This window comes from Heptranchias perlo, chromosome 8 (assembly GCF_035084215.1).
Source record: "Heptranchias perlo isolate sHepPer1 chromosome 8, sHepPer1.hap1, whole genome shotgun sequence".
NCBI classification, from domain to species: domain Eukaryota; kingdom Metazoa; phylum Chordata; class Chondrichthyes; order Hexanchiformes; family Hexanchidae; genus Heptranchias; species Heptranchias perlo.
In genome coordinates this window covers 15,593,432-15,605,900 of record NC_090332.1, presented here as the reverse complement: position 1 = coordinate 15,605,900, position 12,469 = coordinate 15,593,432, and the positions used below count along the sequence as shown (strand labels likewise).

Sequence of the window (12,469 nt, the reverse complement as noted above, 5' to 3'; positions counted from 1 at the left end):
CTCTCGCGCTGAGCTGGCCGACAGTCGGAACCTTGGGCGGGGTGGGGGGGGGGAAGGGGGACTGCGCAAGGGCCGGCAGTGGGCCAGAATTTTTTGTGGACCCAGAAGGTGCACTCCTGCTCCTCCTAGCCCCACAAAAAAAAAATGTTTAATTTTCTGGGCTGTTTTCTGAGCTGCCTCCAGCTGTCCCTTTAAGAACCGCTGGTTAGTCCGCTCAACACCAGGTACAAATGGGCGGAGTGTGTGTGGCCATTTGATAAGGTTGCACACAAGAGATTATTAGCATAAATAACAGCGCACAGAATTGGAGGTAACCTTGTGACATGGGTTGGTAATTGGTTGGGAGGTAGGAATCTGAGAGTAGGGAGAAAGGGAATGTTCTCTGATTGCAGGGATGTGACAAGCGGAGTTGGCCAAGGATCTGTACTGGGGCCTGTGTATGATATTTTGATGAAACTGGTATACAGCTTATAAATCTGTTCCTATCACCAAACAAGTTGAATTCTAGAGTGGCATTCACATTTTTTGATTCTACCTGAATGTATTCTGTAAGTGTGTTGAACACTTGCTTCGCCACATTGATTGCCTTTGAGAAATTACGCTGCCCCTGTTCATCAATGATGTCCTTCCCAGAATAATACCAATAGAAATCACTGATCGATTCCTGTAAACAAAACAAAAATATTGGTCATAATTACGGACATCCAGAGTAATGTATCTCCAGAGATACAAATGATGCTCCAATACCTAAGGGGTTTAATGCACTCTAAATGCTCAAATTGTGTATTAAATCAGAATTAACTGTTTTACCTAGTATTTTTAACATAGTCATAGGAACGTGCAACTTCGTTCAATGTACTTTCTTGTCGGAAGACTTTGTTATAATTATTGCGCAACTGAGAAGGCAATCTGGAAATAATCCTGCTAAATTACTTCATAAATTGCTAACAATCCACCTACTGAGTTAATTCCTACAAAAGTTGGCTAATTCTCTAGTGTTTTTTGTTCTAATCGACTGAGGTAAAAGTGCAGGAGGTTTAATCTACCCAGAGGGGCCTGTAATAGTTAGCTGTAAAGGCTTTTTACTGACTTATTTTACACCATCACGATTAAGAAATGCAATGAATTGTTAAAAAGGAAGTAAGAGTGCTCGTAATATACAAGAGATCCACTATCATCTAAAAGGAGATAACATATGATAATGTTTTGGATAGAGATCCTTCATCAGTTCGGACAAAGAGGTCCCCATCCATAAATGGTAACCTATTTTCCTTTATGACTGTTTATTTCCACCATTTTCCATTTTTATTCCCATTGTGATTAAGTAGTGCTTGACATACTGGGGATGTCTTATAAACTCAAGTATATTCATTATACTTGTAAACTTACTATTTAACACTGTAAGTAATGGAAAAGTGACAAAGTATGCAAGTATTCCTGAACTGGCAATAATAGTAACTAAGTTCTGTGCTCAGTCCAGAAAGTGTCCTTTTGAATACTTCATGCTCAGCATAGTAAAATGTAGACCCTGGATCCTTCGTCATTTGCAATACAAAGTTCACATTGTTACAGAATTTTGTGCTACTACTTTTCAGCTCTACCGTTTCAAGATTAGATATGGTGTATCACAGCAAGATAGTTGGTTGCCTTGACACAAACAATAATACGTGCCCTAAATCCCCATATGGAGCACTTTCCCATCAGTCTGTGGTTTTCTGCAGTCGCGTTGTCATCTATGCATTTGTTTCACCTTCCCCACTGATCAATATGCTCTGAACAGGCATCAATAACATATTTTCCATTACAAGCCAAGCCATAGGAATTTGGGAGAAACTCTTCAATTACTCCTTAAGAAGGAAAAATGTTGTTAATGTAGTATGTGTGCAGCAACATGTGTTACACCTGTTCACTTCTGGGTCAATTTTAGGAGCCTGGGGAAAAGTTAGCACCCGCTCCAATCACGGTAAAGCCCCTGACGCTCAATTAGCACATGCGCTGGCTCTCATGCATAAAGGAAATTAAACTCTTAGTTGTTATATAAAACACTGCCTACTACAGTTAGCATTCACAGCCAATCCAGCAGAAATGCAAAGCGGGGAGATTAATTGCTCCAGTTGCTATGTGTAGCAACATCATAACTATGTTCTTTTGAATGCATTCACGTCGCTATACATAGAGTCCACAGCAATTCTTCTACCCACATTACTCACAGTTTTCAATTCATCAAACAACTTCTTATTCACTGCTGTATCGCTAAATTATTTTTGTTTGTTTACGAGAATATTTATGTTCATAGATTCACAATACATCTTATTTCACGGTGGATTCTTGGACCAACCATCTTTTGTAACCCAGTGACTGTTGATAAAATCAGTACAAAGTAACTGCTGAATAATCCAGATGGGCTCCCAAGTATTCCACAAAATTAAGGCTAATAATACAGGAGAAAACTAGGAACAATACCAAAGGCAGAGAGGTAAAAAGGGAGATTAGAAGGAAAAAGAGATTTCATTGTGCTTATAAAAGCAAGTTATGACTCTGTATGGCAGATGGGTGATGACAAAAGCTTTTATAAGTACATCAAAAGTAAGAGATAGTCAAAGAAAGGATGGAATCATTAAAGGACTAAATCATCAAGAGAATAAAAGAACAGCAGAGATGCTTAAAAAGTATGTTATTTCTCTGTTTACAAAGCAGGATGAAGGAAGTACCAGAGGAGAACAACTGATCGATCAAAATATTGAAAAAGGGCAATATTGAAGTTGACAAGTGACCAGGTGTAGATGGTTGGATAGCTTACATTACATTTGCCTCATACAGATTATGAAACAAAATATGTTGATTGAATGACTGATTTTAATCCCCCACAACCAAAGAGAATGGGGCAGCGTTGTACTCGCCAGAGCTACGCTGCACACTTGTCCCGTGTCATTTTAACAGGCACATTTCGAGCAGTGTGAGGCCCTCTCCCCAGGCAGGCGAGAACCTCATTGACAATCAAAATCCTCGTGGCCAGGAGGAGCAGGAGCGCTGCACAAGGAGTCCTTGGGCTTCCCTTAGCCCGAGGTTCTGCCAATCTCCTGGGACTCCGCTCCCTCCTCTTCACCTACCTTGCTGGGGACTGTTCCTGTAGGTCTCCAGTGCAGCCTCCTACTGCACTCACTTGACTTCTGCCCATCAGCATGATGTCATTGACGCCAGGTTTGGGTGGGAGCCGGGCCTGGTCTATTTAAACAAGGCCTGGGTGTTAAAATAGCCTGGCCCGATGCCCGCTGCTCGTCCAGAGTTAAAATCAGGGCTCATATCTTTTTAAGTTAGCAAGCGATACTTTAGCGGGATTCAGATAATTGGAAGATTAGTTCACTAACAGGTTCTAATTAACTTGTCTTCTTCCTTTGTTGAATCACTAGGAGCATTTATAACCCTACCCGCCCAGTGGAAGCCAGGTGGGTGGGCAGTTCAAATCAGCTGCGTGACTTACCCACCAGTGTCCTACCATCTTCCATTTTAAGCTGCTCATCTTTAAATATGCAAATGATGTCACCGAACCATGACTGCAATTTTAGCTGTGGCCTGAGCAGGGAAGACATTGTGGCTTTCCTGCCAGTTGAAGAGCAGCCAAGACCAGAAGACACTACTTCCTTTTACTTTCTTTGTGGGGTCACTAGAAGCATGTGCTCTTCCAGGATCCCACAAGAAAAATTTAGGCCATCCCTGTCCTGGGCTAGCCCCTTCCTTCCCACAAGGCTCTCCCAAAAACCCCAACTGCAATTTAGCTTCTTGCCGGTGAGCCTCCTGTCGCTCAAACGTCCGCTCCCGTCTGCCGGTCAGCTGTCCCATCTCACCAGTTTTAGGCAGGCAGCTGACCGGCGGCATACAGATGAGTCCCGTGAGTTTAAATTGCCCGGGCCTCACGCTAATGAGGTCGAGCACGTTTAGCCCCGCCCACCCGCCTGAATACTACTCCCAGTAAAAATCGGGGCTACTACGTGTGATACTTAAGTTTCACTTCACTTGCACATTCCCTCTGCACAAGATCTGCTCCAATCAAAACTGAAGATATGTACATATTGCTGACAGACAGTACCTGAACTCTCAAGAGGTAGTCCACAGTTGAAATGATGATATTGACTGTTGTGTTGTTGCCCGTCTGAGTTCGCAGGTAATTCTGGAAATCTTTAGACAAAGAAATCAGAATTTAAAGAATGAGCAGGGATCCAAAATATTTTATTGCTACAGCTCATGGGCAGTTTATGTATAACAGTCCAATACTAATCAAATAGCAATCAAAAAGTAACAGGAACAATAGGAGTCATAGAAAGTCGTAGGAACATAGGAATAGGAGAAGGCCATTTAGCCCCTCAAGCCTGTTCCGCCATTCAATAAGATCATGGCTGATCTGTGACCTAACTCCATATACCTGTCTTAGCCCCATATCCCTTAATACCTTTGGTTAACAGAAATCTATCAATCTCAGATTTAAAATTAACTAGCCGTTTGCGGAAGAGAGTTCCAAAATTCTACCACCCTTTGCGTGGAGAAGTGAAGTGTTTCCTAACTTCACTCCTGAAAGTCCTGGCTCTAATTTTTAGGCTGTGTCCCCGAGTCCTAGACTCTCCAACCAGCAGAAATTGTTTCTCTCTATCTACCCCATCAGTTCCCCTTAATATCTTGAAAACTCTGATCAAATCACCCCTTAATCTTCTAAATTCCCTCTCCTCGTAATTTAATCCTTGGAGTCCAGGTATCATTCTAGTAAATCTACGCTGCACTCCCTCCAAGGCCAATGTATCCTCCCTAAGGTGCGGTGCCCAGAACTGAACACAGTATTCTAGGTGTGGTCTAACCAGGGCTTTGTATAGCTGTAGCATAACTTCTAGCCCCTTTTATTTTGTCCTCTAGATATAAAGGCCAGCATTCCATTAGCCTTTTTGATTATTTTCTGTACCTGTCCATGACATTTTAAGTCTCTTTGGACCTCCACTGTTTTGAGCTTTTCGCCATTTAGAGAGTATTCTGATCTATCCTTTATAGGTTCAAGGTGGATGACCTCACATTTGCCAACATTGAAATCCATTTGCCACGGTTTTACCTATTCACTTAATCTATTAATATCTCTTTGTAATGTTATGCTTCCATCTACACTGCTTACAGTGCTGCCTATCTTTGTGTCATTGGCACAATCAATGATAGTCCAATCTGGAATCTTGAAGACATGGGCTGTGGGCTTCACTTTTTTGTGGGGGTCTTGTTTCCGTGTATGGGGGTCTTGTTTCCGTGTATGGGGGTCTTGCTAATTTTGAACATGGGAGGATCTTGATTTTTATGTAATTTTGTCACTAATTTTGTGTCTGGGAAATTTTGCTATTTTTGTATATTGGGGCCTCATTATTTTTGTGTATGAGCTCTTATTATTTTTGTGTATGGGAGAGTTTTGCTATTTTTGTATAAGGGTCATCTCGCTATTTTACTGTATAACAAAGTCCTTTATTTGTTAATTGATGGTCACTTTTTACGCGTATAGGGATTTCACATTTTTTTGTATATATGATGGTTTGCTTTTTGTGTACATAGATGGTCTTGCTTTTATGTATATGGGGGCTCATATTTTTCTGTGCATGCATTCTCCCAATTTTGCTATGCTGGTCTTGTGTTTTGACATTGGGAATCTTGCATTTTTGTGTAGGGCGGTTTGGACGCTTTGTATATATGAGTTTGATTTTTTTGTGCACAAGGGTGTTTGGATTTTCTGTGTATGGGAGATGTTTTACATCTTTACATCTGTGTAATCATAGACGGCCAACCCACTGCTTTTGAAACATGTATCTGGCTTCCAACTCCTAAAGGTTGGATATTCCTGGTCTCAATGGCTTTATAACAAAAATCTAAAGCAGGTTTGTACTACAGTTTACATGTCAATAGTCTACCAGCTAAAAGGTAAAATTGAATAAAATATGAATACGATGATAGGCAGGCATTAGCTTTTCAAATGCAGTACAAATGTGCTGTGCCATGTCCAGAGAACGCATCGAACCTTTGTTACACACCTGAGTTGTGACCTTCACAGAGCAGCTGGAGAAATCGAAAGAGATCACACGTAAACTCATCATCCTGCATCACCTTCTCACCTACAAGATGTCAGTGAGAGCGAGAGTGCAGTGTGTCAGTATCAGGAGCCTGGCATGTGCATCTTAACCCTAAAAAGCTTGCACTTTTTTCATTAAATTACAAATATATATCCCTTCTACAGTCCCAATAATTGCTAATCATAGCTACTGTTCTATCAGAAGCCCACAGTGTGCACTTCAAAGATAGAGAACAAATGAAAACAGCCACGCACAAAATATGCCTACCAAAAATGAAACCTGAAAACACTCAAAATAAAACACATGAAAACTATTTTAGAAGTTGACATGGCTGTTGCCAATGTTTATTGATTTTCCTAAAATGATGTGTTAAAATATGTACTCAAGATGACATGTTGTGTATGTATATGTGGTTAAGCATTTAAAATGCAGATACAAAAGCCATGATAATACATGACAATTAAAAAATTTGTATAAAATGAATGGCTGACCTTCTGTAATGCTTTGTTGGTGACATATCAGGACAGTGGGATTTAGAGAGATAATTAAGTTGCTTGGTTAGTTGAAGCTGCATTTGGAAGAGCTTCAAGAGTGATGATGCTGCAGGTCTAGGTTGAGAAATGTTACCACTTCTTGCTAACTTGGTTGTAAGTCTAAGGCCGAGTATAAGAAAGCAGGCAAGGGTAGTCATGTGGGACAAGGGTTGTGATAGCTGTAAAACGGTGAACTCCAAATCTTCAATGTTAAATTATCCCTTATGTTGTTTTTTTTTCCACAGCTCAAGTTGAATTCAGTGTGTTGTGAAACGGTTTATGTTTGAACATGGATTATAATACCTTGTACAAAGAAACAGGTATACAAAAGCTTAGGTAAAGTCACAACCTGCCAACTGTGTTGGAGGAGTCTCAAACTATATTCCAGGTGCTAATGCCCAAAGTACATTTTATAAATTGTATACTATTCATCTTAAAAATTATTTCTTATTATTGAAATCTGAATTGACAGAATTTAGAAGAGAATTTAAAGAGAGACAGTAGTTAATAGAGACAGTAGAAAATGTGGATACATGCATAAAAGACCTGAAGGGAATGGAACGTATAACTATGAAGCAAAACTTGTTGATCAAGGAAACAGATCTCAATGTGCCTTAATAATCTGAAATTTATGGAGATTCCTGAAACGGTGTCTAAGGCCAACGTAAATTGCTTTAAGTGCGCCGTCATAAATGCAGTCCTTTACCACGTAGAAAATGTTTTCATTCACAAACATAGCTGGGGAATTAAACATTGTTTAAAGTTAATTTTTAAAATCTGGTTCCACCACTCCAGTGAGTTCCTAACCTCTGCCGTGCTGCCATAGAGAGTTACTGAGCAAAGACCAAGCACATCTTCGTGGGGTGGAGAGCAAATCAAACAAAGCCTCACTGCCAGACCGCTGTGGTGCTACTTTGCAATCATCTGAATAGTGGCAAATCCCCACAGCGAGTCAGCCGCCCACCCTCTCAACCAGATTGCGCATGGCCCAGACATATTTTTACATAGTGAGAAAAGAGGGAAACTTAGAGGGTTTTTATATGGTGAAAATAACATTTGGTTGACAGCCTTTAGTGTTCAAGGTTGTAAATTTCAGCAAGTGTCACTTTGATGTGTGGAATTATTTAAACTGAACAATCACACAATATCCACACTGTGACCAACCTCAGCAGTGGAGCCAAGGCAATTGCAAAGCATATCCAAGCTCAGTTTTAATCACTGAAACTAGTCACTTGAACCAAATTTGTTACACTGTGGCCATGAACCATGTCAACTCTTCTAAAATATGAAGACCACTGACAACAAGTCATGGCTGATGGAAAAAGCTAATGCTGAATGGCTTTATGACTTCACATGGGACTTTTTAGATGTGTACTACAGATGGAGCACTGTGAGTGAAACGACAATGTAGGGAAAAGAATAAAAAGGGTACTGGTGGTTATTTTAACATGAAGTGTGAATTCAATTACTAACTAGGCTTAAATGACTGGCTGAAAAAGCATACTGGATCCAGAAACACTGGAAATTATGTTTGTTGTGTGACCTGTAATATCTATGCAACACAGCGAAAGACAATGTCGTTGTAATAGAATAGAAATCGGGCTGGTATTTCCTGAGTTTTTCCGACCTCCCACCTTAACTTCAGCAGAAACCCTGCAGAAATGGCATGAACGACGGTGGTATTTATATGGAGCCTAAAAGATACCCGGGGAGATAACAAGTACATAATCTGCTTCAGAGGGTGGGGGGAAAAGAGGGTCAGCTGATGTCATAATCTCAAGCATGTGATATGGAAGAAGTTTATAACTGTCATCTGAATTCTAAGAAAGACAGGCGTTACAACTATGGATTCATTCCCTATATATATATATCAATAAGGTGCACAGACAACTTGACCTATCTTAAACCTGTTTTCCTCTTTTCAGGTGTTGACGGACTTGATGTGTATTTTCTGTCCTTTTTTGGAATTCATGAGGATAGTTCTATTCAATTTTGGGGAAATTTGATTTTTTTTTTGCTGACTGCATCTCTCAGTATTCCAGGCAAAACAATGTCTGCACTGAAGTACTATGTCAATCACTGAGATTTTAATTGAGAACTAATCAACAGTTTCTTACTGAGGACTAATATGTCTGGTGCCTATTATAAAACATTATTCCATTTCTGCACCCAGTATGCAATTCTGATTTCTAGAGTTTTACCTTTAATGGGTTGAACCTAAATAGCCAAAACAATACAAAGGCCTTCTGCAACAAGCCTGAACTTTACATTACAATATATGCAAAGGAATCCAGTTGCAAAAAAAGGTAAATAGTAAAACACACAGTAAACTCACACAATGAATGTCATCTGCACCACAACAAATAATCAGCACCATTGCAAATCAGTTTTTAAAGCAACTGAAAAGTTAAATTAGGTACAAAATTTAACACTAAAAGTCCCTTAGTTGTTACTTGCACATTGACAGGTGCAGCCATAAAGCCACATTGAATACACAACAAATACTACAGTAACTGTACACCACAGTTTGGCACATCCAACCACTGCAAAACTACGCCACTTAACGGCTCACAGTTCTTACATCTAGTGTGCCAGTTACTGTGCAAATCCTGAGAGAGAGGCAAAACAGACATGAAGTTGGCTAAAAGGCTTATCTTTTCTAAAGCATAAAAAAGATATATTTTTCTTTTGATTTAACAACTATGCACAGTGTCTAAGAGTGCAAATTGGCAGAGTTCAGGACCTGTACAGTGCTGACACAAGGTAACAAAGGAAATGGCAGAGTTATAATTACCGCGCTCATGAGTGATGACTGAGGAGGGGGAAGACAGAACAATTGAAATCAAAAGAAAAAAAAGATGAGATTAGGTAGTTAGAAATTATACTCAACTTCATTCTAAATTTTATAAGAATCGGGTAGGTTGAAAGAGGGGAAAACAGAATTGTAAACGTCACACAAAAAGAAAACCATATATTAAAAAAAGAGAATATACACATCTCCTTGTTTTTTTTCTAACTAAGTAACAAAGGGTTTATGTCATGTAAAACAAAAAAGGTATTTTCAATAACTAACGAACCTGGTGTCTATTTTAACATTTATTTATGCAACTAATTCAAAATGAACAAGTCAACACTTGATTTATTTTTTTACATACACACACATGCGCACACACACATATCCCACTGCACAGGTACATATGTTTAATACATACTGCTGTTGGAAAAGTACTTGAGAAATCTGTGCAGTTCAAAGGCTTCCTCATTTTTCATTTAATATCTGATCCTAGTGTCTGTTGAAAATCTAATTTAGTTGATTGTCGTTTGCAATTTGGTAAGTGGTGATGCATTTTTCGAAGAGCGATATTTGGTGAGACATTTTGTTATCATGAAATACAACACTTTTTTGAGTAAGTTTTTAACACAGTCACATGACATAACAAGAGATAGATATATCACAACTAAATGGCTACGACTGTTGAACAATATGAGAAAATTATAATGAGGAATGTTTCAAAATCAAGAAGAAGGATCAAATGAAAATTGATGGTTACAACTTTCGAAAATGGAAAATGCAGCAGTATGATTGGCTTTTTTGCAAGCAAAAGAGAGGTTCCCAATCAAGTAGTATTTATATTTGTGTTGATAAACTTTTTGTAGCAGCTAAACTTTTGATCTCTCGTCTATAAAGGATATCTCTAAAAAGACTTGCTAGACACCTTGAAAGTTGGATTAAGCAGGATATTTTTGTTGCTGAAAAAGTAAAATGCGTAATCTTTTGATAATTGCAGCTGCATTGCTGCTTTTGCATTATGAATATATGACATAACCTTTTTTGGTTAGTTTGGAGAATAATGAGAATTCAGAAAGGATTTCTGATACCTATAGCCCACAATTTACTGTTTACACATTGTATTCATATGACATTCATCTGTCTGTTATTTTAACAGAAGCATTTACCATTTTGTTTCAAAATAAAGGGATTAATTCTTCCATTAAAGTAATGGATAGAGGAATGGCATACAAACGGGTTAAGAGTTCATATGCTAATGTCACAAACAGTCATTTCTAGGCTTATATTTTTAAATTACTCCTTGTAACAGGAAAAGAAATGCGCTGGTAATTATTTGCAGATTTTTTTTTAAAGACAATTTGTCTCTTTAACCCAGGCTTCATTTCCATTCATAGGTTGATATTTCGGACTCAGAAATAGTCATTGTTAAAGATGCATGTCCCTTAAAGTTGACCATAAATGCAGATGTTACGATATACAGAATTAAGTTTATTGATTTTAGTATGATTGTTAATATCTTTTCCCTATAAACATGGTTTGTTTATCTAAATCAAGCATTTAAAATACAAGTGCTTAAAAGAATCCCAATGATAAATTTTGATGAAAACTTCTGTTTTACTCTTTGACTTTGGAAATGGACAAAAATGATAAACCTTTCTTGGTGATATAGAAACTTATACTTAAAGGGGTACAGTTGCCTCTTAGACAGCAACAGTGGCAGACTTAGTTAGTGGAGCTGAAAATTCAGTGACAGAGCCACTGCTGTGCTTGCACTGCAACGGACACTACAACTGCTGCATTGCAAATCTATCAACGTCGTTTTCATATTAAGATTCAAAAATATATATTTTTGATGAACTGTTCTGCTCACCAAGATGAAAGATCAGTCCTGGGAATGGATGATTTGAACTTTCCAATGTCAACATTAAACTATTCCAGATTAAGTAGAGCGTATAACCAGATGCAAAGTAAAGCTCCCTGTGCTCTGCTTCGACAATATACCTCAATCCCAATCTCATATCCCCAGTGGGGTGCTTCCACTTCCTGGAAGCCTGTTATAGCTGAGGCCTCTTCCAGTGTGTTCAGCAACTTAGTGCAATGTGTGCCATATTGTGGGTGCTTTTCTGCTATGAGCTTGTACCCACTGCTAGCTGGAGTGAGAGTATCCAAACAAACTTCATGTGGGACCCACACTGCTGGCGGAGAGGAAGGACTTTTTAGTGCCTGTGCCACACAGATTACTAATAAATGAGTAGTAGATCTTATTACAACTCCTTCTGCATATTAAAATAATAAAAGTGCTTTGCAGGAGCCTTTGCCGTAGCAACAGTATCCCTCTGAAAGGATTTTATTTTATTACATTCAAGAATTGTTCATTTCCAAGTATTTTAGTAGAATAAGAAATTTAACAATTTGTAATTTTTTTTGTTCGAAACAGCGCTGCAATTATTGCCAGGTCGGGGAAATATAGTTGCAAAAAGAAACCTAAGCATGGTATCCCATGTTCAGTTTGATACAAAATGATAAGTTAGGATTTCCCCAAAAAATGTGCATTTAACTATTACTAAATACTACTCACTGGCTTTAAAATTGTTCCATAAGGTAGTAGTCTGTGAATGCTTAACACATTCATATGAAATTCTGTCATCTCTAATGGAGATAATAACCCATTTAAAGCAAACAGGTTTACACCTCTGTTAAGATAGTACAGGAAGGCATTTCATACAAATGTATTAAGTGTTTGCAAGCTTGTATTCCATAGCATAATTACAAAGCAGTAGTGTCTTCCTCCTTATTTTTTAATATAAAGCTCATAGAATGTGACTAGAATACCATAAGGTGCTTCAGCATATACCTGATCCCTCTTCTGTCACCATGCCCAGTCCTTCTGCTTTGTTCTGCCGTTCAAATGCATTTAGATCAAGTACGCTGTAATTAACATAAATAAGTATTATTTAGCTGTTTAGATTTCCTGAAAAAATGGTACTTAAAAATGTAGGAATATAATAAGACTCAACGGACTCACAGATGGTAAATTCTCAGTGACACTGCCAAATGGT

At 38.6% G+C, this 12,469-nt stretch overlaps 1 protein-coding gene across 1 annotated transcript in view; it reads right to left on the bottom strand.

The window, feature by feature from the left end:
- Nucleotides 1–12,469, bottom strand: part of ryr2a (ryanodine receptor 2a (cardiac)) — a 471,729-nt gene that overhangs the window by 60,269 nt on the left and 398,991 nt on the right. The window contains exons 85-88 of the mRNA XM_067988444.1: nucleotides 12,265–12,338; nucleotides 6,048–6,128; nucleotides 4,088–4,176; nucleotides 536–664 (exon numbers count right to left, since the gene is read on the bottom strand). Of these exons, the coding sequence (XP_067844545.1) occupies nucleotides 536–664; nucleotides 4,088–4,176; nucleotides 6,048–6,128; nucleotides 12,265–12,338 (373 nt within the window). The remainder of the gene's footprint in view (nucleotides 1–535; nucleotides 665–4,087; nucleotides 4,177–6,047; nucleotides 6,129–12,264; nucleotides 12,339–12,469) is intronic.